Raw genomic sequence first — 27,664 nt, 5'->3', positions numbered from 1 at the left:
CGACGACTTAGACAGCTGTCAGTGAAATTAATTTCTTGCAGGGAAAAAAAAATGCAAAAGCAACGCGGGAAGATTCCAAACTTGGATGGGAAGAGAGAAGGTGCAGGAGAGCACATGCGGAACACCTGCCTCTGACCGTGGGCCTGGCATGGCTAGACAGAGGGACCCAGCCTGGCCCTGGGGCCCTGTGGAAGAAGCCTGGGGTAGGGCAGTCAGTGGTGTCTGCTCTGTACGCCAGCTAAGAGGGATGCCTGGAGGGGACAGGCCCTGCCCGCCTGTTCCCAGCTCACTGTGGAGTTGAGAGAGCCCAAGGAGTAGGCAGGGGCCCCGGTCGGTGCAGGAACCACCCCCCGGCCCAGGGTGCTGCTGTCATGCCCTCCCCCATCCTTGTGGGGGTGGTGGAGGGCAAGACAGCCTTCCTACACACACACTCAACTGTAGAAACATGCAGAGGCCCCAGACCCTGGGTCCGTCTCCCTGAAGGAGGTAATGGGTGAGGAGCTGCAACCAGGACCCTGGAAGCATCCAACATCTTGGCGCTGCCCCAGGGTCACATGGCCAGTGTCCGTGTCTCAGTGGACGTCAGCGTGGCTGCTGGCCTGGGCACAAACCAGCTTTGCAGTGAGCCCCAGGGGCAGACAGAAGGGCGGCTTCAGAGGCTACGGCGGAGAGAAGCCGTGGGGGCTGAGTGGAGTCTGCAGTGATGCAGGGGGCTCAGGTGGTGGCCTGGGCATGAGAGGGAGCACCCGGGGTGCTGTGAGCCTGAGGGCTCCCTCAAAGTCCCAAGGCTTCACTTGGGGTCCTGCAAGCATGCAAGCTGCAAGTGGCATGGGCCCAGCCCAGCAAGGACCCCCTGCCTGTAGGCTGGAAGCTGAAAGGTAGGGGGATGCTGCCAGGCCTACACAGGACCCAGATGGCAGTAGGGTGCCAGTTCAGAGCAGCCCCAGCCTCCCTGTCAGGGCTGTCCATGGCTGGCAGGGCGCTGGGAGTGGTGGTCTGGCACAGGCAGCCAGGGCAGTCTTCCTGCTCCTCACCCCTACCCCAGCTCTGCCAGGCAGCTCACTGCCCCATCCATGACATGAGGGAGCCCGGGGAGGGTGGAGAAAGGCAATAGGAGGGCCCGCATGACAGTGTAGGGGACTCCGGGGGCTCACCTGGCCCCTCCCCACTCTGCCCCCAGTGTCTCCCAACCCCAGCCCAACTGTGAGGCGGGCATCAGGCCAGGCCTTCCAGAAGCTTCCTAAGCTGTAATGTTCAAGAGCAGCCCTGTCATTGCCAGATCCCAGGGCTGTCTTTGGGGTGGGTATGGCCAAGTGAAGGACCAATGGCCTGAGTCGGGCACAGCGACCTCTGCCCAGGGACCCACTGCTTCCTAGACAAACAGGACAGGTGGCCACTCTGGGCAGGACCCAGACCTCTCAGGTCCCAAGCCACATCCAGACCTGTCCACACACCATCTGGAGGCCCCAGGAGGGCTCCCTGGAGGGCTGAATACCCTGAGAGTGACAGCAGGCATAGCCCCCGCCCTGCCCCAAGTGTCCAGCCACAGCCCTACCTCCCCCACACAGGCCTGGACAGTCAAGTCCTGAGAATAGAGAGAAGACCCTGCTCCGTGGCAGCCCACAGGCTGGGCCAGACCCCTGACACGCCCTTAAAAGGCAGCCCTAAGACCATGGCCGCCCGTGAATGGACCCCAGGCATGGGTGGCTGAGAGTGCTGACCCACGCCCCCCAGACTCTGTCAGAGTGGGAGGCGAACAGGCCCCAAGGGCAGGGGCTTTCCCCCGCAGGCTCCTGCCCAGGGCCCGCTCGGCCTGTACACTGGGTGGCTGCAGGCAGGGTCAGCACCTACACACAGACAAGCCCCCAGGTGCACACGGGGTCGGAACCCACACAGGAATGAGCTCACCTGCAATCCGTAAATAGATTTATGGAAATGGTTCTGAGTTACAGCATTTAGAAAATAAAAATAATCATCTCAATATATCATCTCCCTCTGTCGTGGAGTCTGCCCGCTCCCCCACTCTTGTGCCTGTGGACTCGGCCATGACATGGGAATCGGGTTTTGTCCTATAAAAGCAGCAGTGGGCGTGTCCTCTCCCTAAAAATAAAATTGCCATCGTCACTGCAACGTGAAGCCTGAGGTTTAAGCCTGAGGAGGTGTTCGTGCTGGGGTGCTGGGCCGTTCACCCGGACCTGACCATGTGGGCTGTGGCCTTGGGAGGTAGCAGGGAGGCGGGCAGTCCTGTGACCCACAGGCCCCAGGAACCTGTGCCCACTGTGCCCCGCACCACCTGTAGGTGGACAGTAGTGCCAGGAGCCCCAGGCTCAGCTTCCCTCCCACCCCTCCCCCTCTGAGAAGAAATGAGATGTGTGTTTTTCAGCAGGGCCCTGAGGCGGGGCTGTGGCAGCAGAGCCGGGCCCCTCCCACACCGGAGAGCAGCCAGCGTTCGACCCGGGGTCCCCCGGCGGCCAAGCTGACCTCCTGCTGGCCCCGCAGCTGGCCTGGGGTCCCTGAGGTGGGGAGGCCAGGGCCAGGGGGTCCAGGCTCTCTGGCGGTCTGGCTGGTTCCATGGCGGCAGTGGCAGGGGCTAGCGGAGATGCAGCAGTGAGGCCCTGGCAGGGCCTGGGGTGGCACGGGTAGGGTGGGTATAGCCCGCGTAGCAGCCGTCAGACCGCTGCCCTGTCGCTGTAGAAGGGCGTGACGTGGAACATGTAGCAGTGTGTGCACACACGCACAGGCTTCACCTGCCCGTAGCGGGGCAACGGCGCTGAGTGGGACGAGCAGCGGGAGCAGAAAATCTGGGGGCAGAAGGAGACAGGCGGTGCTGACCAGGTGTCCAGGTGCCCTCCCAGACTCTGACCAACCAAGCCAGAACCCACACCCAGACCACTCCGGGCTCCTGGCCCCGGCCACCCTGTGGGCAGCACCTACCTTCCCGCAGCTGCGGCAGTGGTGTCTGCGGCGAATGACGGTGAAGGGGGCTTTACAAGCAGTGCAGAGCCCACAAGCCTCATCTGGCACCCATTCGGGGGGATCTGACAAGGACAGCGGGCCTGTGAGCACCGGCAGGGCAGGCAGGCTGGGGACGGGGTTGGGGAGCCCCGTCCCCTCCCCACAGATGCCATCAGGGCATCCCTCTGCAGTGCTTGGCTCACACCCCAGCTGCAGCCAGGCCACCAGGCTGAGGTGGTGTTGGGGAAGCACACCTAGGTGACCAAGCCCTGGCCTCTCCCCCCACTGCCGCAGCTCGTCTTTGCCCCTCCCCCTGGTGCCCAGCAGGCCAGGAGCCCCACATGCCCACCTGGACCCTAGGAGGGAAGCAGATGGGAGGCTGCCCCTACCTCAGAAGCCATGTCTGACCAGAGTAAGGTGGGGGCAGCATCTGAAACGGACTCCTGTTCCCCACCCAGGGCTCCCATGCACCTTCAAAGTCCCCGTCACAGGTCTTGGCTGCGACTTCAGAGGACGACAGCGTCTCCTGGCACAGGGCACAGTCCTCCAGGTTGGCACTGCACAGCGTCTGGGTGACTGTGAGAGAGACAGACAGGCTGCTGCTCTGCGATGGCTGTCCAGGCGGGGACTGTGCAGCCCAGAAAGTGGGCCTGCCAGGGCATGTGGCAAGGAGCACTGTGGCCTGCAGGCTGTGCCCAGTCCTATCTGAAGAGCCCAGCCACATCCTTGCCTCTGAGGCCCTCTCAGAACAAGGCCTCAGGCAGCACACCCAAGGGCCAGAGCTGGCAAGCACAAAACACGCACACACCACTGGGCCTGGTCCGCAGCCTGTGCGACCCTGGGGTGAATGCTGACAACCCCCCAAGAGCACACAGAGCAGTGAACAGGGGTGGGGTCCTCTTTCCTACCTTAGGATGCTTCAGGAACCCAAGGCAGTGACTCTGCACCCGTTGGTACCTGTTCTGATGCCCGCTGCCTCCCCAGATACCAGCTGCATGAACACTCAGTGTGTAGGTGCAAGCCAAGAATAAGTAATCCTGCATGTGTGTGAGCAGTGTGTGCTCCTGCATGTGTGTGTGAGAGCAGTGTGTGCTCCTGCATGTGTGTGAGCAGTGTGTGCTCCTGCATGTGTGTGAGTAGTGTGTGCTCCTGCATGTGTGTGAGTAGTGTGTGCTCCTGCATGTGAGTAGTGTGTGCTCCTGCATGTGTGTGAGCAGTGTGTGCTCCTGCATGTGTGTGAGAGCTGTGTGTGCTCCTGCATGTGTGTGAGCAGTGTGTGCTCCTGCATGTGTGAGAGCAGTGTGTGCTCCTGCATGTGTGTGAGCCGTGTGTGCTCCTGCATGTGTGTGAGTGTGCTTCTGCATGTAAGAGCAGTGTGTGCTCCTGCATGTGTGTAAGCAGTGTGTGCCTGCATGTGTATGAGAGCAGTGTGTGCTCCTGCATGTGTGTGAGCTGTGTGTGCTCCTGCATGTGTGTGAGAGCAGTGTGTGCTCCTGCATGTGTGTGAGCAGTGTGTGCTCCTGCATGTGTGTGAGCAGTGTGTGCTCCTGCATGTGTGTGAGTAGTGTGTGCCTGCATGTGTGTGAGCAGTGTGTGCTCCTGCATGTGTGTGAGCAGTGTGTGCTCCTGCATGTGTGTGAGCAGTGTGTGCTCCTGCATGTGTGTGAGCAGTGTGTGCTCCTGCATGTGTGTGAGAGCAGTGTGTGCTCCTGCATGTGTGTGAGCAGTGTGTGCTCCTGCATGTGTGTGAGCAGTGTGTGCTCCTGCATGTGTGTGAGCAGTGTGTGCTCCTGCATGTGTGTGAGTAGTGTGTGCCTGCATGTGTGTGAGCAGTGTGTGCTCCTGCATGTGTGTGAGCAGTGTGTGCTCCTGCATGTGTGTGAGCAGTGTGTGCTCCTGCATGTGTGAGAGCAGTGTGTGCTCCTGCATGTGTGTGAGCTGTGTGTGCTCCTGCATGTGTGTGAGCTGTGTGTGCTCCTGCATGTGTATGTGCTTCTGCATGTAAGAGCAGTGTGTGCTCCTGCATGTGTGTAAGCAGTGTGTGCCTGCATGTGTATGAGAGCAGTGTGTGCTCCTGCATGTGTGTGAGCTGTGTGTGCTCCTGCATGTGTGTGAGCAGTGTGTGCTCCTGCATGTGTGTGAGAGCAGTGTGTGCTCCTGCATGTGTGTGAGCAGTGTGTGCTCCTGCATGTGTGTGAGCAGTGTGTGCTCCTGCATGTGTGTGAGCAGTGTGTGCTCCTGCATGTGTGTGAGCAGTGTGCTCCTGCATGTGTGTGAGTAGTGTGTGCCTGCATGTGTGTGAGCAGTGTGTGCTCCTGCATGTGTGTGAGCAGTGTGTGCTCCTGCATGTGTGTGAGCAGTGTGTGCTCCTGCATGTGTGAGAGCAGTGTGTGCTCCTGCATGTGTGTGAGCTGTGTGTGCTCCTGCATGTGTGTGAGTGTGCTTCTGCATGTAAGAGCAGTGTGTGCTCCTGCATGTGTGTAAGCAGTGTGTGCCTGCATGTGTATGAGAGCAGTGTGTGCTCCTGCATGTGTGTGAGCTGTGTGTGCTCCTGCATGTGTGTGAGCAGTGTGTGCTCCTGCATGTGTGTGAGAGCAGTGTGTGCTCCTGCATGTGTGAGCAGTGTGTGCTCCTGCATGTGTGTGAGCAGTGTGTGCTCCTGCATGTGTGTGAGCAGTGTGTGCTCCTGCATGTGTGTGAGCAGTGTGTGCTCCTGCATGTGTGTGAGCAGTGTGTGCTCCTGCATGTGTGTGAGCAGTGTGTGCTCCTGCATGTGTGTGAGTAGTGTGTGCCTGCATGTGTGTGAGCAGTGTGTGCTCCTGCATGTGTGTGAGCAGTGTGTGCTCCTGCACATGTGTGTGAGAGCAGTGTGTGCTCCTGCATGTGTGTGTGAGCAGTGTGTGCTCCTGCATGTGTGTGTGAGCAGTGTGTGCTCCTGCATGTGTGTGAGCAGTGTGTGCTCCTGCATGTGTGTGAGAGCAGTGTGTGCTCCTGCATGTGTGTGAGTAGTGTGTGCTCCTGCATGTGTGTGAGCTGTGTGTGCTCCTGCATGTGTGTGAGCAGTGTGTGCTCCTGCATGTGTGTGTGAGCAGTGTGTGCTCCTGCATGTGTGTGAGAGCAGTGTGTGCTCCTGCATGTGTGTGAGCAGTGTGTGCTCCTGCATGTGTGAGAGCAGTGTGTGCTCCTGCATGTGTGTGAGCTGTGTGTGCTCCTGCATGTGTGTGAGCAGTGTGTGCTCCTGCATGTGTGTGAGCAGTGTGTGCTCCTGCATGTGTGTGAGAGCAGTGTGTGCTACAATTGAGACATTTTACAGCAGGTAGCACAGTTCTTGCCACTCGCAAAGGAGCAGGGTCACGTCCCCTCTCCTAGAGTCTGTGCTGGCTCTGAGGGTGGGAGTGATGCCCACCTTACCTGGCTCTCACCTCTGCCCGCTGCTCCTCTCTGAGGGCTGGCAGAGTCTCCTGGCATGGGCAGCAGCAGTTGGCAGCGGGAGACCCTGGCTGTGGCAAGTGCAGGGTAAGGGGCTCCTGCCTTGAGTCTGTGGGCGGTCATGACCCATCTGTAAGCTGGGTTGTGGCCACCTCTCTGGGCAGCAGCTTTCCCTTCACCCCTGGGTTCCACCAGCTGGGGATGCGGCAGGTCCCCGGGAGGGGCTGTGGCTGTCTGGGCCTATTGCACTGGCCTTGCCCCACAGCTGGTGGACGGAGTCCAAATGGGGACACTAACCCTTCTTTAGCTTCTCCTTGTCATCGGCCTCAGGCTTCGTGGCCATGACCTCAAACAGCGTTTTGAGGATACTTCTCAGGTCACTTGCATAGTTTGTCTGCAGCTGGTCGGCCACACCTGAGGGAGCAGGACCACGGGAAGATGGTCAGTGGCCCAGGGAAGGCTGCAGCTGGCCCAGCCCAGATCCAGCCAGAGTTCATAGCCAGTGACTGCTCAGGAGGTGAACTTCCAACGACAGCACAAATCCAGGAGTCGTGGGGAGGCAGGGAGGGGACAGGGACCTCCTAGAGAGCCCCATGCAGCTGCAGGCCATGGCCACCACCACCAGGCTGCCCTGGCCACTCAGCAAGGGACACATGGAGCCCCACATGGTGCCCAGATGGGGGTCTACCCACCAAGCTGCTCCCCAGCCCCCCACCTCAACAACCACTGTAGGCTGTATGTAGTACAGACCCTGGAGCAAGGAGCCCAAGGTGGTGCCCAGCACCCTGCTGCCCAGCCCTACTGCCATGACCCCCACTTGCAGAGAGCCCCTTGCTCTGCTCTGCCCTCCAAGGAGAGGGGAGCCCAGCTTTGGAGGCGCCTGTGTAGGGCGAGGCGGGGCTGTCCTCCCCTTCCCCTGCCGGGCCTGGACCCTGCACCTGAAATGCAGACAAACAGGCGGTGAACCAGGTCGTGGCTGCTGTGGAACCTGGACCGGATCCGCTCGCGGGCAGTCGCGGGGTCTGTCCCTGGCCCCATCTTGTCAGAGGAGCAGCGGGCAGCTGTGGAGCCACTATGCAGGGAAGGAGACAGGGATGAGAAGCGAGCAACCACTGTCCTCAGCCCTTGGCTGCTGGTGCGTCAGGCCTGGGGTGGTTGGGCTCCCAGCCAACCAGTACAGACCGATTTGCTTAGAGCCCCCCTGGGTGCGCACACACCGGGCCCCAGGACCCCGCCAACAGCAAGACCTGTTGCAGGGCAGGAGCTGGACTGCGGACAGCATCCTGGGTGATGTGGGGGGCCCTGGACCCCAACGACAGGTTGCTGTTGTTGACACAGAGGCAGCCTGATGGCCGTTGAGGCCGAGACTGGGGTGGCACAGTCGCCACCTGCAGACATCCTGAGCTAGGGGAGGCTGGAGGACTCCTTCCCAGAGCCTCTGGGGGCCAGGAGATCCTGTCAGGCTCCCATGGGAGCTCCCACACAGCCCCTCCACCACCGTGGCTGGGCCGGCTCTGGCTCCCCCGTGACTGTGCCACAGCACCCACCTCGCACAACCAGGGTACTGAAGAACAGTCATCTTCCATCCTTCTGTCCTCTACCTAGGAGACTCTCAGCTGCTTTTCGTGATTTTATTTTTGGAAAAGAAATTTCAATTTTCTAATTGGAGAAGCACAGAGAGCTGCCATCTGCCACTTCACTGCCCCAATGCCCCAAGGCTCAGGCCTGGGCCCCAAGTGGGGGCCAGGAACCCAGGCCAGGGCTCCCACCGTGGGTGGCAGGGACCCAGCAATGTGAGCTGGCACTGCTGCCTCCCAGGGCTGGGCCGGCAGCAAGCTGGAGTCAGAGCCAAGGACTCCGACAGCAGCTTGTGGGCCAGACACCGGCCCCTACCCTTGGCACGTTGCTGGGGTCCGTGCGGCGGGTGTGGAGGACACAAAGGTGTGAAGAGAACTGTTCCATCGCAGGCAGGCCGCTAGGAACTTCCTGCTGCATGGCCGGGCCCGGGATGTCTCTGCATCCACCTGAAGGCAGCTCCACCTCCCTGTGCACGGACACCGGACCACCCCGCTGAGATTTCTGTAATCTGTTGAGGCATCCTCTGCCGCTGCAGAGTTGGCCTTTACCATCAATGTGAGCTTGGAAGTTGATGCTGCTGCTAACGTCTTGCAAAGGGGCCTTCTACAGTTCATGCTCTCTGTCTCTGCTGCCCCCGCTGACGATCCTTGATCTTTGGTCCCTCCTTCTGGGAGGACTGCAGCAGGAACGTGTTGCTGCCTGATACGCACCATCTATTGAGAACTTCCTGACCACAGGGTCAGGATGGATAACATCCTGCTTTAAGGTGAAACGAATGGCAGAATTATCCTTGGATACACCCACTTGACCATGATGTCAAAGTTTGTGCCAGAGCTCGTGACTGCTTCTGTATCAACAAAGCAGACAGCTTTCTCGCATCGTCCATTATGATCATAAAATCGTAGTGGTCCATTTCTTTTCCCTCTATTCCTACTTCACGTACCCTTCTCGAGTTCTGAGCTCAGTCACACGTCAATCCCTGCTGGGGAGGCTTGCCTTCTAGAACCAGTGTGTCTTACGTCTGCATCGCCCCTTCTCTCCCCTGTGGGCAGTGGGCCCACTGGCTGGCTCTCACGTCAGCAGCTGCTGCAGGTTTGAGGGAAGCCCCACCATAGCGCCAGGCATGGGAGGACCACAGCCAGCCTCAGCTCACAGGCTGGAGGGCACCTGGGGCAGCCACCCTGGGCACAGACACAGCACCAGAGGGGGAAAACCGGGACCCCCCAAACCCCACAGACCAGGAGCTGGCGCTCTTGGAACCCTAGGAGACTGGGCTGGCACTAGCAGCCAGGGTTGAGAGGGATGGCAGAGACATGCCACGTGTGAACACTGAGGCCAGGGGCCTGGGGCTGAAGCAGCCCTGGGCATGGAGACACAGCACTGTGTGGCCTTACTGTGCTCTAGCGGTGGGCCTTTGCCTGTCCTGATGCCAGCTCCACATGACTTCGCCCAACCTCACGCAGGGCCTCCGACACCTGGAACCCAGGTCCTGAGAATCACGGGGACCACCCAAGTGTGCAGCGGTGTGTGATGGCTGACCACGGGAACTAAGGAGACATCATGCCCGGGCTGTGACATGGCCGGAACTTGAGGACAGGGTCCTAAATCACGTCTCAGAGACACAGACACCTTCCCACAACTCCACTTGCATGGGGTCCACAGAGAGTCTGAGCTTAGGGACAAAGCAGATGTGTTAGGGGGCTGTGTTGCTAGGACTGGGCAGTGGGGGGGGGGCGTGCCGGAGTTCCGGGGGCAGAGTTCACTTGGGGAAGAGGAGGCAGGCTCTGGGCATTACCAAGCCTCACACCCCTGATGGCACAGTTAAAAAGAATACAGGGCTGGGGAAATAGAAGCAAGTGAAGGGGACAGGGCCACCACGACTTCTGAGGCAGGGCAGTGAGCACAGCCTCCTGGGGGCACCACAGCAGGCACATCCCACTGACAGTAGGTTACACAGCGTGGAGAGCTAGAGCGTTAGGCAGCCCTGCAAGGGCTACAAGGATCCAACACCGTGGGCACACGTGTCCATGCGTGGAGGGTGGCTCATGCTCTGCAGACGGCTGTGTCCCCACGCTGCAGACCACACCACTGGCGGGGCTCTACAAGCTCATCCGAAAATCCCCACCAACAGGTGAGCGGCCCAGAGTCACCAACACTACCTTGGAACCCACATGCACTCTTGAAATAACTCACGGAACCGTGTTCTCCTAAGGAAAACAACTCCGCAGGGATTTCAAATTTGTTTTCATCACAATACACCTACTGGGGTTGGTGCCGTGGCGTAGCAAGATAAGTCTCCAGCTGCAGCGTCCACACTTCATATGAGCACTGGCTCAGTCCCGACTGCCCCACGTCCCATCCAGCTCCCTGCTCATGGCCTGGGAAAGCCCTGGAACCCTGCACCCATGTGGGAGACCCAGAAGAACTCCTAGCTCTTGCCTTCGGGTCAGTTCAGCTATGGCATTTGTGGCCACTTGGGATGTGAACCAGTGCATGGAAGGTCTCTACCTTCTCCAACAAAAATAATGCTTTTCTACCTAAACACACTTTTAAAAAAGTCACTGGGTTCTGGCACACAATCCCATAGTTCTCCTGGGGGGCGGGGGCAGGCAGACACAGCTCCCCAGTGCGCTGCATAAGGCAGCTGCTGCTGAGGGGTCCGGGTGCAGGGGTCACTTGTAGACCCCTGCAGGGCAGGTCCTGTGATCCAGGTATCACACAATAGCCGAGGCTGCCTGGATGGTACCAGCAGGTGGCGTGAGGGGAGCCAGGCCCTCACACCCCAGACCAGTTCTGGTCTCTCGGGAGCTCAGGGAATTCCGAGTCTGCGGCTATTTTGAAGCTGCATGGGGGTGGACAGTGGGTGGGAGGACCTGGTGCAGGGCGTGGGACTCCAGCCGATGCCCTGCACCTGCCAAGGGGATAGGAGAGATCTGTGGGCAGGATCTGCTGTTCCGGGTCCCACGGACACCAGGGCAAGGCGGGGCTGGCCACTCTCCCTGTCCCTTGACCTCAACATCTGTCTCCTGAGCCCAGCAGGCCTCCTGGGAGGCCCAGGGATGAGGGCTTGGCCAGGCCTGGTCAGCTGGACCAGCAGTGCACTGTCCCTGTCCTCCCCGGGAGGGCCCAGCTGAGGGCCACCCTGATAGCCTTGAGTGGGTGTCAGAGGCTACTGTCTGCTGTGGACAGGGACACGCCATGCAGGCCGAGGGACAGCAGAGGCCCTGACACGAGACCACCCCTGGTTCACTGCATCTTACAGCCACCCTTCTACCCCAGGGGATCCTCCACTCACCCAGGCCAATGCCAGGCCAGCCAGCAAGGCCAGCCGAGCACACAAGGGTCAGGCAGTACAGTGAGGCCCCAGGGACCAGGCCTGGGCCCTGGGCTGTGACAAGATTCCCGAGCCAGAGTCCGCGGGGGTTGTGCGTGAGGATGGCAAAGGTGAGGAGAGCATACGCAGGGATGGGGACAGCCATGACCGGTGCCATCCCCAGTCACTCGGCCCGCTGTCCATGCAGTGCCCATCAACTTCACTAGCTGCCCTGAAGGCACAGCTCATCTGTCAGCAAGAGCATCAGACAGCAGGACTGAGGTGGGGGGAGATGGGGGAGCTTCCATGGCACACGGGCGCACGGATGTGGGCTGTGGACCCACCCTGGGCTGGCAGCATGCATGGCTCACCACCCTCAGTGACATGGGGTCCAGTTTGCTTCTTGGGTTGGGAAACCGAGTTGGGGTGCAAGCCCTGGTGTGGCACTCCTTCAGCAGGAGTGAGTCCCCCCTCAACTGGCAGGATTCCCTAAGCCAGAGTGGCGTTCAGGCTAGGGAGCTCGGCAGAGAGGGAGCCGGGCAGCACACCCACAGCAGAACAAGGAGCACAGGTGCTCCCAGCCTGGGTGGCCATCGCTCCTGCAGCTAGTGCTGCTGGGGACCCAGGCGGGAGCACGCGAGTACCCGTTCAGAGAGCAGGGCTTTCACCCCAGGGCCGGGGACTCATCCAGATGCTGGACCCGAGGGCTGAAGCTAGACCGCTGATAAGGAAAGGAACCAACAGAGAGAGGAGGACACAGGCTCTTCTAGAACGTTCCCATCAGCCAGGTCAGCTCATCCGTGTCTGGCGACAGGACATGGAAGAACATGGCTAGAGCTGGGGAGTCCTCCTTGGTTCCAGGCTGCAGCTGGCCCAGGCCAGCTCACCGCCCGGTCTGCACGGGCCCCCTGCCCTCCCACCCCACTCGCTCTGGGGGCCTCGGTGGAATCTGGCCTGTAGCCTGGCACACCTTGATCCTGCGGAGTGCCTCCCAGTTGTGTCTACCTGTGGCCTCGACGCCACACATGACAGGGGCTGCAGGGGTCCTGGGGCAGGTCAGGGTGGAGGAGAGTGGGGTGGGGCGAGGCGGAATGGGAGGGAGGGGTGCTGTGCACTGCTGTGGTTAAGCTGCCAGCGGGAGGGCCTGGGTGTGAGTCCAGCTTCCTGCCCGTGTGCACCAACACTTGGGAAATGTGGCCTGAATTCCCCCTCTGGCCTGCCCAGCCTCACTGCTGTGGGCCTCTGGAGAGTGACCCACCGCATGGAAGCCTCCACTCCCTCCTGCTCCTCCCGCTCTCCGTAGTCCCAGTTCACACAAACAAAGGTAATGATGAACAGCATTTTCAGTGTAGACAGCAACACGTTGGGGAGACCTGGAGCCCCAGTCTGCGATGGGCAAGATGCCAGCTGCAGCCATCCTGGAAGGCCACCTGGCAGTTCCTCAGGAAGGGAACAGAGACCCTGGAGGCCCACTGCCTCCCACCCAGCCAGTTACCTGTCAGGCTGCAACCGGGACCCACACAGACCCTGCACAGGAGCACTCCCAGCGCACGGCCGTCACAACTTGGGTCTCTCTCTCTCTCTCACACACACACAAACAGTCAGATGGTCGTGCACACAAAGAACCATCAGGACACCTTGCCCATGCGTGAGCCTCAACAATGTCATACACACAGACAAGCCTATTGGCAAGTGACCCTGCTGCTGTGGACGGTCCACGACAGGGAGGTGGCTGGGAGGGCTGGGAGAGGTGGTGAGAGCCCAGCCCAACCACCAGGGCACAGGGAGGGCTGCCCAGCCTGCCGCCTCCGAGGTCCATGCGCTCCTGGCCAGCAACTTGCACGAGCCACCAGCAAGGACAGGGCTGTGTGCTGCCCCGAGGCCCCGGGCAGGGAAGGTAGGGCGAGTGCCTCCCCTGTGCAGACCTGGCAGCCTCACTGTGACTGCTCAGCCACTCCACCCAGCTCCAGCAGCACGGGTTGAGCCCTGGCCCAACCCTGGCCAGGAAGGCAGGTCCTAGGCAGACACCCCGTGGGCGCAGCTGAGGCACGGCCATGCCTCCTCTCCTTGCTTCTCCAGCGCTTGCTCAGTCGGCCATGTCCTGGATACGCCTGGGGCTTGAGAGGCAAGGCAAGGGGACAGCCCACGGGGGGCTCTGGGAGCCCAGAAGCAGAGCGGAAGGAAAGAGCCCTCTGGCATGCCCCCATGGCACGAGCCCGAGCAACAGTGCCAAGACTGTCCCGGAGACACCACCTGAGGATCTCGGATCCTGCGTGGCCCCAGGCTCCGTGCTCATTTCCAAGGGTCTGCACCCCCACCCCTTCAGCCTTCTGTGAGCCCAGAAGCCACGGGGGTCAGTAAGCAGTGGCCAGTGTGCTTTGCCGTGGCCAATGGACACTGCCCTGCTGTGCACCCACACACGTGTCAGGACAGTCCGGGGGTTCTGTGCCACGTGCATGCCTCTGGGTCCCGTGGGGCAGCCACAGAAAAGCTGGCTCTCGGGGTTACACTTGTCGGTGGTTTCACTTCCTGTCACTGAGTCCCTCCAGCCTGCCCCACTCCTCCCACACACCTGTCCTGGGCCCAGCCCCCACTGGCAGCCCAGCCCCTGCACCTCAGCCACCAGCACACGCCCAGATGCAAACCCAGGGCAGCCCTGAGCAGCTCTTACCTGGAGCCGGGCGGGCACAAAGCCTCCTCGGCGGCCTTCTCTCCTGGCTGCCTCTGCCGCGTGGCCTCTGGGGGCCTGCCAGCGTCTTGTGCCATGGCCTCAAGCTCTTTCACAGCTCCACCCACTCCTTGAGAGTTAGCTGCATTCCCTGGGGGACCCAAGGTGGGCACCAGGCACTTATTGGAAGTAGCGGTCACAGGCTCCTGCCTGTCAGAGGTGTCTTCCGCTGACAGCGGGGCCTCTGAGCTGGGCTGGGCGGTGTCCAGCCCCGTGGGGCCCTTGTCACCGGCCTCGGCTGGGCCCACAGTGTAGGAGGCGCCAGTGATGCCCTCAGAGCTGTGCTTGCCTTGCAGCCTCTCCCCGCTGTCCTCCCCACTGTCCCCACAGCTCCCGCAGCACACGCAGGAGTGAAGGAGGCCATTGGTGGTCGTGCTGCTGGGTCCGTGGGCAGCAGCCTCTGTCCCCTCAGCCCCCGGAGCCGAGGAGGAGATGTCCCGGTCTGCAGGGGCACCTGAGGGGGCGAGCGACTTGGGGTTGAAGATGACAGTGGCCGAGAGCCTCATACCCCCTGTGCGGTGGGCGATCAGCTCAGCTGCCTCGGCGTCGGCGCTCACCTCCCAGCTGTCCAGGTACGGCCGGCTGTCCAGGCAGCTGCAGGAGCTGGAGCCTGAGAGGCCGGCCGCCAGCCCCTCGATGGCCTCCACATTGTTGTTACTCACGTCCAGCTCCTCAGCTGTGGGCCCTGCTTCTGGGCTTGGCCCTGCCTTCTCCAGGTGGGCCCCTGCGTCACCTGCCCCTGTAAACGCGCTGGGTGGGGCCGTGGGCCCTGAGGGAACCTCGGCCGTGCCCTCCACATCATCCATGAAGAACACTCGCTCTTCGTCGTCACTGCCCAGCCGGGGTCGCGCACTCCCCGGGGAGGCCTCCTGCCCACGGGGGCTGCCCTCGACCCCTGGCCTGTGAGCAGGCGACAGCAGGGATGACATCTCATCCCCAGCCCGGTGGACCATGCGGCTGAGCTGCTCCAGCTCCCTCTCGTCGTACTGCATGGAGCAGGCCAGCTCTGCCTCCGGGGCTTCGGCCTGGGCTGGGAGCGGCTCCTCGGGGGCAAGCGGCGCGGGAAAGGCCTCGGCCCTGATGGGCAGCTCGGCATCCTGGGAGACACAGAGGCTGCGTTCCAGCGTGTGCAGCTCGTCGTCTGTCAGCGTCTGCAGCAGGTCCCTGTGAGGGCCGGGACGCAGTCAAGGGTGTAAGTTCCACAGGCCACCGCCACCCTCATTCAAGAGCACAGGGCACCTGCGCATCTGTGCCCCAACAAAGCAGCGGCAGTGACGCCCACAGCCAAGCACCCCCTCGGCCAGCCACAGACAGAATGAGGCTCCACGCCCAGGGCTCCAGCTGCTTCCTGCCCACTCGCCCGAGCTTCCTCCTAACCACCTGCGACCTCCCAGAAACCCCTCTACTCCCAATGCTTTCCCCTCCTATAAGACCCCTACTGCTGGGGAGCCCTGGTGGGCTTTGCTGCCCCGCCTCAGGGAAAGCAAGTGTGTGAGCAAAGTGACCAAGGGCCATCCAGCACCTTCGAGCTCCACTGGAGCCCCACTCCAGGGCTCCGAGAGTCTACCCACAGGCTCCACATGGTCACATCTCGGCATGGCCACCTTGCTCGAGACTGGGCTCTGAGCTCTCACTTGGGCCAGCCGGCCAGGCCTGGGGCCACATGTGTTGTTTGCAGGTTCCAGGGGGCCACAGGAGGTCCCTCAACCCCAGGAGGCCTTTGGTTCCACCGGTACCCAGGGGGGCGTCCTCAGGAGGAGCATCAGGGCCAGGAAGGCCCTTGCAGGATACATACGCCTCCAGGAGCCACAGCCAAGCCCAGTCAGGCATGCAGGCCAGCAATGAAAGCCAAGGACCGGCAGCTCACGCAGACGGGGACTTGGAGCAAGCCTCACCCCCACCCCAGGCCAGGCTTAGGCAGCGTGTAAGCCACCAGCAGCCTAGGGAGGCACCTGCCCTGCCCGCCTGCCCGTCCCCCCAGTCTCCCACCAGCAGCCTAGGGAGACACCTGACCTGCCCACCTGCCCGTCCCCCCAGTCTCCCACCAGCAGCCTAGGGAGGCACCAGCCCTGCCCGCCTGCCCCTCCCTCCAGTCGTCCACCTTATCTTCCGCAGCAGCGTGTGGAAGGGCCGGAAGAGCTCAGACATGTCCTCCACCTTGCGGTCCAAGTTCAGGGGTCCCTCCGCGTAGACCACAAGGCCGCTGCACGGAGACACAGAAGCCAGAGCGGTGAGGCCTCTGGCGCTCAGGCGTGCCTGGGAACCCCCAGCCTGGGCGCACGCTCAGGCCTGGTGCTCACAGTTTAGGAAACACAGGCATCACCTAGGTCGGGTTGTACTTGCAGCTGCTAAGAGCTGGTGCCCGAGAGACCAGAAACTGCATGTCGGTGTCACCACCAGACACCAAGCTTCAGCACTGTCCCGGACAGCTCCCTCCCTGGACACGGAAGAGCCTACCTGGCACTTACACTGACCTACGGGGGCTCTGAGAACTGCCCCCACACTGGTCCACTGCCCCCACCAGGGGCACAGTGACTGGGAAGTGAGAATGGGACCCTTGCCTCGCATCCTTCCAGGGGTCTGGCTGGTGCTGCCACCAGCCAGGGTGGACCGATCGCCCCTTAGGTGCCCGCCTGGATGGAGAGGCATCGCTGCCCAGGTCCTGGCATCCTCCTGTCTATAGCCCTGCACCCAGCTCCTGAGGGCACCAGGGGAGTGGCACCTGTGCCCTGGCCTCCCGAGCAGGGCGTGTGTCTGCAGGTGTGGGATGCCACACACGTCTGTTTCTGTGAACAGAACAGGGAGGAGTCTGTTGAGGCTGGGGGTTGGATCTAGTCAGCTCCAGTCAAGACTCCTGTGCAGTCCATCAGGCGCAGAACTCAACAAGGGGACAGCTGAGGGCAGCCACGGTTGGGATACCATGTGAGGGGCTGGAATGGTGGCACAGCTGGTTAACCTGCTCACTGGCATTCCACATGGGGGCAGGTTCATTTCCAATTATGTCCCTTCTAACACACCTGGGAAAGCAATGGAAGATACTCCAAAAGCGTGGGCCCTTGTACTCACATGCGAGACCCAGAAGCAGCTCTGCACTTCAGGCTGTGGCTCAAGGCTCAGCTGCTGTGGCCATTTGGGGAGTGAACCAGATGGAAGAGCTCTCTCTCTGCCTCTCCCTCTCTGCAATGCTTCTTTTTAAACAAATCTTAAGGACCCGGCGCCGTGGCCTAGCGGCTAAAGTCCTTGCCTTGAACGCCCCGGGATCCCATATGGGCGCCGGTTCTAATCCTGGCAGCTACACTTCCCATCCAGCTCCCTGCTTGTGGCCTGGGAAAGCAGCTGAGGACAGCCCAATGCATTGGGACCCTGCACCCACGTGGGAGACCTGGAAGAGGTTCCTGGTTCCTGGCTTCGGATCGGCGCACACTGGCCCGTTGCGGTCACTTGGGGAGTGAATCATCGGCGGAAGATCTTCCTCTCTGTCTCTCCTCCTCTCTGTATATCTGACTTTGTAATAAAATGAACAAATCTTTAAAAAATAAATAAATAAATCTTAAAAAAAACTGAATTAAAAATATAAACAAAAAAGACACCATGTGAGGTGTCCAGGAGCACCCTGGGGGACAGCAGGTGGCTACTTCAAGTACTCGGGCCACGCTGCCCACAGGGAAAGGCCCAATGAAGTTCCGACGCCTGGCTTTGGTCTGGCCGGCCCTGTTGTTGTCGGGACGTGGGGAATCAACCAGAAGATGAAAGGCTTCTCCTTTTATTTGTCTTCCAAAGAACATGGAAGTCAATGAATGAAAGGATTGGCTGCTTGTTCCTGAGAGAGGTTGGATCTCAGGAGGGCCGGAGGCACCCATGGCTGAGGTGCCAGGCAGGGTATGGGCAAGGCACTGGGGACACAGCACAGCTTAGCACATGAGGGCAAGCCAGGGCGGGAGGCTGGGTCCTCGCTGGTGGACAGATGGCTGGTCTTGTTTGTGGAACTGAGGTGGCGCATTGTCCCATGGCAGCACCGCGCTGTGACAGGGTGTCTCACACACCGCATGGTTCTCCAGAGCCATCCTCCATTTCTGCCAGCCATCATGCCCACCCCGGCCGCCTCCGGCCAGCCCGTCTGAGCATGCCTGTTCTTGGCATGTCGTGGGGAGGCAGCATTGTGCGGCGTCGTCCTGGGGTCGTCCCCTTGGCATGCCACAGCAGGCAGTGCACTTGCTCTGATGACTGGACAGGACCTCTGTGCACAGCAGGCCTGTGCCTGCTAGCCCACCCCTGGGCACACGGCTTGTCTAAAGCTGACACCAGCACACGTGAGCAGCTTCTGTGTGGACATCCAAGTACGGTTTCCTTTCCCAGCAGGGCATTTTGTGACCACACAGGGACACACCAGGTCCCCACTCCCACGTGGGCCTCAGCTGACAGCCCTGTGGGAAGGGTGGCAAGGGGTATCTCACACTGGTTTCCATTCATTATCAATGATGGGCAGCATCTTCTCACTTCTTCCATGGGGAAATGCCAGTTGCAGAGGGGCTGAGCTGCCACCTGCACACCCAGCATCCCATGATGGAGCACCAGTGCCAGTCCCAGCTGCTCCGGGTCCTTCTGGCTTCCCGCCAGTGCCAGTCCTAGCTGCTCCGGGTCCTCCGGCTTCCCGCCAGTGCCAGTACCAGCTGTTCCGGGTCCCTCCGGCTTCCCGCCAGTGCCAGTCCCAGCTGCTCCGGGTCCCTCCGGCTTCCCGCCGGTGCCAGTCCCAGCTGCTCTGGGTCCCATTCAGCTCCCCGCCAGTGCCAGTCCCAGCTGTTCCACGTCCCTCCGACTCCCCGCCAATGCCAGTCCCAGCTGCTCCGGGTCCCATTCAGCTCCCCACCACTGAGCCCAGGAAAGCAGAGGAGGAGGACAGAGACCCACAGCCAGAGTTCCTGGGTCTTGGCTTTGGCCCAGCCTGAGCACTGCACAACCACTGGGAAATGGACCAGCTGACAATCAATCAATCAATCACTCTCTCTCTCTCTCTCTCTCTCTGTCTCTCGTTAAATAAGTGTCTTTTTAAAAAAGAAGGCCAGGTCAAGTCTTTAGCCACTTTTAAACTGCGTTGTTCCTCCGTTGCCAAATTATAAAGGTTTTTAAACTTTTTTTTCCATTCTAGAACTTTATCAGATACATAAACATAGTCGCTTCAGTGAATTTTAAACTTCAAACTAAATGTTTAAGGGAGAGGGATGGGGAAAGAGTCCCACCCGCTATTGGCCCACATGCGTGCAGTGCCCGAGGCGGCCTGTGGGGCTGTCACCCGAGCCGTCACCCCTGCCGCCCAGCTGTGCATCAGCAGGAAGCCAGTACTCAGGGTTGGAGACTGAACCTAGGCCCTCTGATGTGGGGCACATTAAAAAGAAAAAACATCTATTTTACTAACTTGAAAGAGTTATAGAGGCGGGGAAGGGACTAGAAAGGGAGAGACAGAGAAGGAAAGCTGTTCCATCTGCTGGTTCACTCCCCAAATGGCCACAACAACCAGGTCTGGGCCAGGGCAATGCTAGGACCCGGGGTCTCCCACGGGGGTGCAGGGGCCCGAGGACTTGGGCCACACCCTGCTGCTTTCCCAGGTGCATTTATAGGGAACTGGATCAAAAATAAAGCAGCTGAGACTTGAACCGGTGCCCATATGGGATGTTGGCGTCTCAGGCAGCAGCTCAACTCACTGTGCAGCAATGCCAGTCCCAGGGCATGAGCGTCTTAACTGCTTGTCTGACCACTTGCTCCCCAAACTTTTTATTCTGGCAAATTCCAGTTGATCTCAATTTTTCCCTCTCTCTGATTTTGCTAGCAGTTCTGGTGGCAAATCTGAGAAGCTGGAGGTCATGGCAGGCCCTTGAGAGGGACACAGGACAGACAGGGACCTGCTTGAAGCCACTGTGGGGCTGGCAGGCCCTTGAGAGGGACACAGGACAGACAGGACCTGCTTGGTCACAGCGGGGCTGGCAGGCCAGCACCCCCCAGCAACAGGGCCTGAGCTAGTGAGCACTGGGAGCCGGCAGTTTTTGTAAGGAAGCTTGGGACAAGCCTTTGGGAGGCTTGCAGCCTGTACTGGAGGATCTTGGTTTCCAATGCAAGCTGCCTGCTGACAAGCACCTGGAGGGTAGCCAATGGCGGCTCAAGCCCTGGGCCCTTACCATCCACAGGGAGACCTGGATCAAGTGCCAGGCTCGTCTGGGCTTTGGTGGGGGCCCACCAGGCTGTTGTGGGCATTCAGAGAATGAATCGACAGACTGACTTCTGGGGCCAGCCTGGTGACTCAATTAGCTAATCCTCCATTTCGCAGTGCCGGCATTCCCACAGAGGTGCCACTTTGTGTCCAGCTGCTCCACTTCCCATCCAGCTCCCTACTTCTGGCCTGGGAAAGAACCAAGAACAGCCTAAAGCAAGCTCGTGGCTCCCGGATCAGCTCAGCCTCAGCCACTGTGGTCATTTGGGAAGTGAACCAGTGCACAGAAGAGCTTTCTCTCCTTTTTATAAATCTGTTTTCCCAATAAAAATAAATAAATGTTCAAATTTGTTAAATATGTCTTCCAAATAAATTAATAAACAGCTTAATAGGTAATTTTATTTTTAAAAAGGGATTTAGAGTGTCGGAGAGACAGAAACCTCTCACTCCCCAAGTGGCCGGGCTGGGCCAAGCAGAAGCCATGAACCCAGAACTGTGCCCTGCGTTCCACGTGCTGTGACAGGACCCCAGGGGCTTGGGCCAGCTGCTGCTTTCCCAGGTACCCAAGCAGGGTGCTGGACAGGAAGCAGAGCAGCTGCTATAAGAGCCAGCACCCTAGCACCAGCCCCAGGCCTTTTATTTGTTTGTTTTGTTTTCATCAGAAAGTCAGATATACAGAGAGGAAGAGAGAGAGGAAGATCTTCCATCCGATAATTCACTCCCCAAGTGCCTGCAATGGCCAGAGCTGAGCCAATCCAAGCCCAGAAGCCAGGAGCCTCTTCCAGGTCTCCCACACGGGTGCAGGGTCCCAAGGCTTTGGGCCGTCCTCAACTGCTTTCCCAGGTCACAAACAGGGAACTGGATGGGAAGCGGGATTGCCAAGATTAGAACCGGTGCCCAAATGGGATCCCAGCACGTTCAAAGAGAGGACTTTAGCCACTAGACTACTGCACCAGGCCCCTCAGTTTTTTCTTTAACCAAAAAGAACAGGCTGGTTGAGTACCAGGAGGACAGCACCTGAACTAGCACATATGCAGGGGACCATCAGGTCTTGGAGGGAAGACTCACAGCCCACCCACGGTGGCCAGCAGAGCCAGGCCCTGCTGAGCATGGCTGTGCAGACACAGGAAGGCCCATGTGCTCGGAGAGATGGCACTGGCCAAGCAGATGCCAGGTCCAGAGGTGGACACCTCATCCAAGCCGTCGCCGTGCTGGCCGCTGCCAGCAGCCGCTCCCCTAACTCCTACCCTTGGCACTCCTACCGTTGGCACGTTTCTGCTCTGCTCTGTGGGAAACGGGAACAGACAAAAGGAACAGGCCAGCGGCCAGAGGCACTTGAGGGGTGCTGGAAAAGCCCTTAGGGCCAGCAAGGGTGCCAAGGCCACCCTGAGGTGGCCACCACGTGAGACAGCACTTGAGGACGCAGGTGAGCAAATGGCCTGGCTCAGGTGTGGCCTCGTGCCCAAGTCCCACCTCCCTGCCCAATGCATCAGGCTCCTACTGTGCACCATGTCCCCCAAGGAGCAGGGTGTCTAGGCTCACCCCCTCCATGAAGGCCCTCCTCAACCCCTAGAGCCACTTCACCCACGGCCACGTGGCCAATAAGCCTCCATCCACAGGACAGCCCACCCACAGCCACAGCTGCATACCAGCTGCCCACAAGGATACCCTAGGGTGCTCTCTACAACATAGCCCTCACACCACCAGGACCATGAGCCTGTCTGGAGATGGGGGTGGCGGGCAGCCACAGAGCCAGCCCAGGACCCCAGGCTCTGCTCTCAGCACTGGAGTCACAGCTACTCAGCAGGTGGGCATACTGCATGCTGCGGGAGCCCTGAGATCACCCCAGGGGGCCTTGCCCCCTCACACAACAGGAAGCTCCTCTGTCTGCCAGCCCAGCCCCAGGCCACCACACTGAGCTATCACAGGCTCTGGCAGAGCCTGCGCAGTAGGCTCTTGAATCCCGCCTGGGAGTCGTGGGCACCTCGTCTCCGCCCTGTGGATCCCGCTATCCTGAGCGTAGCCTGCCTGGCCCTGTGTGGGGTGCCAGGGTCAGCGCTGTGCTTGGCAACGTGAGCGCCAGGTGCCTAGGACACAGCCTGTTACTTGCAGGTGGGCCACCCACCAAGGCCACCATTTGCCGAGACCCAGAAGGCCTGGGCACTCACCACACTCAGGCACCCCGAGCTGGAGCACTCACCATACGATGGCCAGCCTCGGGATGGTGAACATGAGGCCCGGTTCATAGTCATCAATCATGTCCTGGGTCAGGTACCCGAGGTCCAGGGCCCTGCCAGGGGACAGAGTGAGTTGGGTGACGGCTGGCCCACCCTCTCCTGCTGCTGAGCCCTGGGCCCAGGGTGCGGCCAGCGCTGCAGAGACCCCACATTCAGCACTCGGGGGCCTCCTCAGCCTGTCCACGCCCACATCCACACTGTCCCAGGGAGGACAGAAGACATGGGCTGAGGGCAATACGTGAGGACAGCTGCGACATCCAAAAAAACTGGAAAGATAACCCGGACATGGAAGCGACCAAGGTGTCCAAAGTGCAGTGCCCCATGCACTCACACACCTCCAGAGAAACTGAATTAACGCTCACTCCTGGGCAAACCCAGGGCACTTCTCCCACAGCCACGAGCACGTAGGTGCTGTCATCCGGTGTTCAGGCATAAACAACGAACAGGCTGTCTTTTGAAGGACAAACCCAGTGTGGATGCTGACGGTGGCAGTTAGGGACACCACGTGTGTGTGTGTGTGTGTGTGTGTGTGTGTGTGTGTGTGTGTGTGTGCAGCCCCAGCATGCTGGAGTCAAACCCCAGGTCCTCAGGAGCTGCTGCCTACAGGGGAGGAAAACAGCCACAGTGCATATGCCCCAGGGCCGCCCTCTGCCCTGGGCCAGCCCCACCACGGCCCCTGCCATGCTCACCTCTCCACCGTCTCACAGAACAGCACGATTACTTCCTGCTGCACGTAGTACTCCCTGGGGGACTTCACAGGCACCATAGCTGAGACGTAGCTGCAGACACGTGAGAGATGTCAGGGCCGGGGTGTGCATGGCCACCCTGCACACGCCCCCAGGGTCAGGAGTGGGCACAGCTGCCCGGCACACATCCCCAGGACCATGGGTCACCACGGGTACCCTGCACCCACAACAACCCCAGAACCAGAGGTCACCATGACCACCCTGCACCACACCCCCAGGACCAGAGGTCACCACGGCCACCCTGCACCACACCCCCAGGGCCAGGAGTAGACATGGCCACCCTGCACACATACCCAGGAAGAGAGGTCACCATGGCCACCCTGTACACACACCCAGGACCAGGGCTTACCCGGGCCACCCTGCACACATACCCAGGGACAGGGGTGGACACAGCCACCCTGCACACATACCCTCTCTGTTCAGCACCTTCCTAAACACATGATCTCTGGTTCACGGCAGACCCTTCTAACCAGCGTTCCTGCTGAAGCAGTCTCCATGAGGGTCTCCTCAGGCCCCATCCTGGCCCTGTCCACCCTGCAGGCGTACCTGCTCTCCCACCTTGTTAAGCCTTCCTGGGTGAGCCATGGAACAGCTGAACATAGGCCTCGTGGACGGATGCTGGGGGGGAGTGAACTCAGGGAGCCCTGCCACAAGCCGGGTCAGGATGGGTAGCTCTCGGCCCTGGTACAGGGGTGGTCCCATCCCCCAGGGTGGCTCTCGGCCCTGGTGCAGGGGTGGTCCCATACCCCAGGGCAGCGGGGTGCCTGGGTATTTGCTGAGTAGCTGCAAGACAGTGGGGCCAGCCACCGCTTAGCTCTAAGTACTTATCATTTTGAAAGCTGACGTGGGCATCCGGGGGAGACAGAATGGGAGAGAACTCAGTTGCGTGCCCTATTGCTCCCAGGGGGCCCTTGGCGGGTTCAGCAGACAGGGTTCGCTAACGGGGGCCTGCTCTTGCCGGCCTGCCCTGGGTGCCACTGCCTCTGTGAATACCTGGCAACCTCCAGTGCCTCTCCAGTGAGGGCTGGGATCCCTCCTTCCCACATGGACACCCCCAAGCGTTAACCACACCAACAGGCAGCCCTGAAACAGCCCAGACCCTCCCTTGTGTGACATATTGGCTTGAAATACCACAAAGAGCCCAAGAGCTTGCACCCCCATGCAGGCTGCAGCGACACATGGCACACGCACTTGGGGCCCTCCAGGTCACCTCAGCTCAAACTCTGCGAACAGCAGGTCGAAGTGCCTCAGTGCCTCCCGCATCTTCTCCGTGTAGGTGTTGAGGTCTCGCAGCGCCTGGTCACGGAGGGCACTCCGCACCTCCTCCAGACTGCGGGTCAGCTCCTTGGCCAGCGGCCGCATGGCCATGCTCTCCAGCTCACGGTTCATGATGATGGAGCCAGCGGCCAAGCACTGCAGGTGGGAGGACACCCTTAGGGCAGGTCGCAGACGGGGCTGGCGTTCTCAGGGTGCCCCATCCCAGGGGCCTGACTGCACCCCACACTGGGCCTGTCCTGGGTCCCTCCTCAAGAGGGTTCTGTTCAGACAGAGCAGTCAGTAGCAATAATGAGAGGGGCTGCTGGGAAGTAGGTACTCGTCCCGGGCCATCACCCAGCAGGCTGTGAATGGCCAGGAGCTGGGACCTCCCAGGAGCCCCAGAGGACAGCGTGGAGTTTGTGGGTGCCAGAACCACACGCAAAGGAGATGGCAACCCCCCATGCACCTGAGCATAGCCAGGCAAGCAGGCAGGACCCTCCCCATCTCACGATTGCCCTAAGAGCCCACTGAGAGGGGCAAATGCCGTGAAGGACAGATGACCCGTCAGGGCCACTCACAGCCAAGAGCAGAGGAGACAGCACTAAGTGGGGCACAGACGCCCACCCCAGGGACTCAGAGAGGTCAGGCAGGGAGCACGGGATGGCACAACAGACCAGGGACAGATACCAGGGCCGCAGCAGGATCGCTTGAGGCCACACTATCTCCTACTGTAACCAAGGGCAAGACTGGGATGTGCACAGTGGAGAGCTCACAGGAAGCCCCTCGGTTGGAGTGCTGGTCCCGCCACCTCGTGGGGGGCAGGTCCTCTTCCCCTGGTGCCTCAGTTCCCTCACCAGGAGCTGAAAGACTGCAGCCAGTGTTGGGCTGCACCGGGTTAAGCCACCACCTGCAACATTAGCATCCTGTATACAGCACCAGCTGGTGTCCTGGCCACTCCACTTCCCATCCAGCTCCCTGCCTGTGGCCTGGGACAGCATCCTGTATACAGCACCAGCTGGTATCCTGGCCACTCCACTTCCTGTCCAGCTCCCTGCCTGTGGCCTGGGAAGGCAGTGGAGGGCAGCCCAGAGCCTTGGGACCCTGCACCCATGGAGGGAGACGGATGAAGCTCTTGGCTGAGGCCTGGCCCAGGTGACTGTGGCCGTCTCCAGAGGAAGCTGGTAAATAGAAACTCACTTTCTGTCCGTTTTAGCCCCTCACTGCAACTCTTTGAGGTAACAGACAATAAATCTTTAAGAAAGATGTCAGGACTACCCTGAGACGCGGCAGCCTGGCGTCCTCAGCCCCCTCTGCCCTACAGGACCCTACGCTGCTGTTTTGCCGCCAGTGGGAGAAGGGAGCACCCATGCTCATGGTGCCTTTGTGGCTACTAAAAACCACATAGGTTAACAGGCTAATCCTCTGCCTGCAGCCCTGGCAGCCCATGTGGGTACCAGTTCCAGTCCCAGCTCCTCCCCTTTCAATCCAGCTCCCTGCTTATGGCCTGGGAAAGCAAGGGAAGATGGCTCAAGGCCTTGGGACCTGCACCTGCACGGAATACCTGGAGGAAGCTCCCGGCTGCTGGCCTCAGACCTGCTCTGGCCGTTGGGGCCAACTGAAGAGTGAACTAGTGGGTGGAAGATCTTTTCTCTTTTTTTTGTCTCCCTCTCTCTCTAATCCTTTCGTGTGTGTGTGTGTGTGTGTGTGTGTGTGTGAGAGAGAGAGAGAGAGAGAGAGAGAGAGAGAGAGATACAGGACCTCACGAACATCATGTGGGAACCTAACCGGCCGGCAGTTAGGGGACACAGGCTTGTGGCTCCGTCTAGAGCCATGAGGATGGCTCAGACCGTGCTGTCCATCAGTCCCCAGGGAGAAGCTGACACCCAGCTTTGGGGTCCCAGGCCCCAGGTCACTACCTCGGCACCGAACCACAGCTGGCCAGCCAGGTTGTCGTGCCGGATCTCCTCGGGGAACTTGACACAGAAGTCCCGGGGGGCGCGCTCTTGGGGGATGCACTCGTCCATGATCTGGTTGATGATGTTCAACACACTGTCCTGAAATGAACAGAGAAAGCACCACGCCATCTAGGGGCAGGAGCACACACGCCACTCATCTGCCACCGGCCTCCTGGGGTGAGCGGGTGGACTGGGCACACCCAGGCTTGCTCCACAACTGCACAGGACAGCTCCAGCATTGTGGGAACACCTGGAATGGAGGGGCATGCCCCCCCACCCAGACCCAACCTATATGAGGGAGGAGGGAAGGGGACAGGTGTCTGACAACCTGTGACACCTTTTGTGTGTCCAGTCAGGCACGTATGAAACCAGCCTTTCTGAGGCCCACAGAGGGAACGCTGAGCTTGTTTCTACAACTGGAGTCCATGTCACCTGTCCCCAGGGTGGGCTGGAGCTGGGAGCTGACAATCATTGGCAAGTGGGCACCCAGGGCAGTCACATCCTCTCTGAACTTCAGTTTTCCCACCTGTCGAGGGCAGGCACAACCCCAGGTCTCAGGGCCAGCTAAAGAAGGACACCCTTGCCAGACCAAGGCTACCTCCCCCAGGAAGCAGCAGGTCGAAGAGGGTAAGGGGCAGGCAGCCAACACTGGGAACGCCGGTCCTCTGCTGTGCCACCAGGGCAGCCCCTGTGCTCCCCTGCCCCTCGGACCCCTTGGGGAAATACAGGGCGCAGTGCCAGGCACACACAGCACCTGCGCGTGCCCCAGACTCCCTGCGCCCACGGGCCACCACGCTTGGCCAGCAGGAGGCTCCATGCTGCCCACAGCTGCTGCATCTTGCAGAAAATCAGACAGGCTTGCTTCTGCTCCTGTCCGCTTTAATCTGTTCAACACAAAATCTCTCTCATCGTGGGAAAAGCTCGGAGCAGGCTCGGGCTCCTCAGCGATGCATCAGGAGCCAGCCGTGAGCCCCAGAAGCCCACCCTCTGGGGCTGTCCTGGCGTGCAGCTGTGTCCTCAGCTCCGGGTCCCCCTGGAGGGAGCGCCCTACTGAGCCACCGCCTGCCGGTCCCTCGCTGCTGACTCTCTGGGACCATCAGCAAGGCAGAGACCTCAGGGATGGTGCCCACTGCTTTCCTGAGTGGACGGACACAGGCAGACAGATTTGGAGAGACTGGCAGGAGGGGAAGACCTCTCCACGCCTGCGGGCTGTGCTGCCCTAGCTTGGGGGTGGGGGGCTCTGCAGTGTCAAGGAGACTGGGGC

The 27,664-nt window shown here is 60.4% G+C and overlaps 1 protein-coding gene across 1 annotated transcript in view; it reads right to left on the bottom strand.

Moving 5' to 3' along the window:
- Positions 1-2,562: 2,562 nt before the first annotated feature.
- The window catches only part of ZFYVE28 (zinc finger FYVE-type containing 28), a 60,429-nt gene continuing 35,327 nt past the window's right edge, over positions 2,563-27,664 (bottom strand). The window contains exons 3-13 of the mRNA XM_058670442.1: positions 26,362-26,499; positions 24,399-24,601; positions 23,132-23,221; positions 22,406-22,495; positions 16,105-16,206; positions 13,947-15,167; positions 7,323-7,456; positions 6,682-6,798; positions 3,427-3,531; positions 2,935-3,038; positions 2,563-2,801 (exon numbers count right to left, since the gene is read on the bottom strand). Of these exons, the coding sequence (XP_058526425.1) occupies positions 2,670-2,801; positions 2,935-3,038; positions 3,427-3,531; positions 6,682-6,798; positions 7,323-7,456; positions 13,947-15,167; positions 16,105-16,206; positions 22,406-22,495; positions 23,132-23,221; positions 24,399-24,601; positions 26,362-26,499 (2,436 nt within the window). The 3' untranslated portion in view covers positions 2,563-2,669. The remainder of the gene's footprint in view (positions 2,802-2,934; positions 3,039-3,426; positions 3,532-6,681; positions 6,799-7,322; positions 7,457-13,946; positions 15,168-16,104; positions 16,207-22,405; positions 22,496-23,131; positions 23,222-24,398; positions 24,602-26,361; positions 26,500-27,664) is intronic.

This window comes from Ochotona princeps, chromosome 11 (genome assembly GCF_030435755.1).
Source record: "Ochotona princeps isolate mOchPri1 chromosome 11, mOchPri1.hap1, whole genome shotgun sequence".
NCBI lineage: Eukaryota > Metazoa > Chordata > Mammalia > Lagomorpha > Ochotonidae > Ochotona > Ochotona princeps.
Note: the sequence above shows the minus strand (reverse complement) of the source record. Positions and strands in the feature narration are given on the sequence as shown.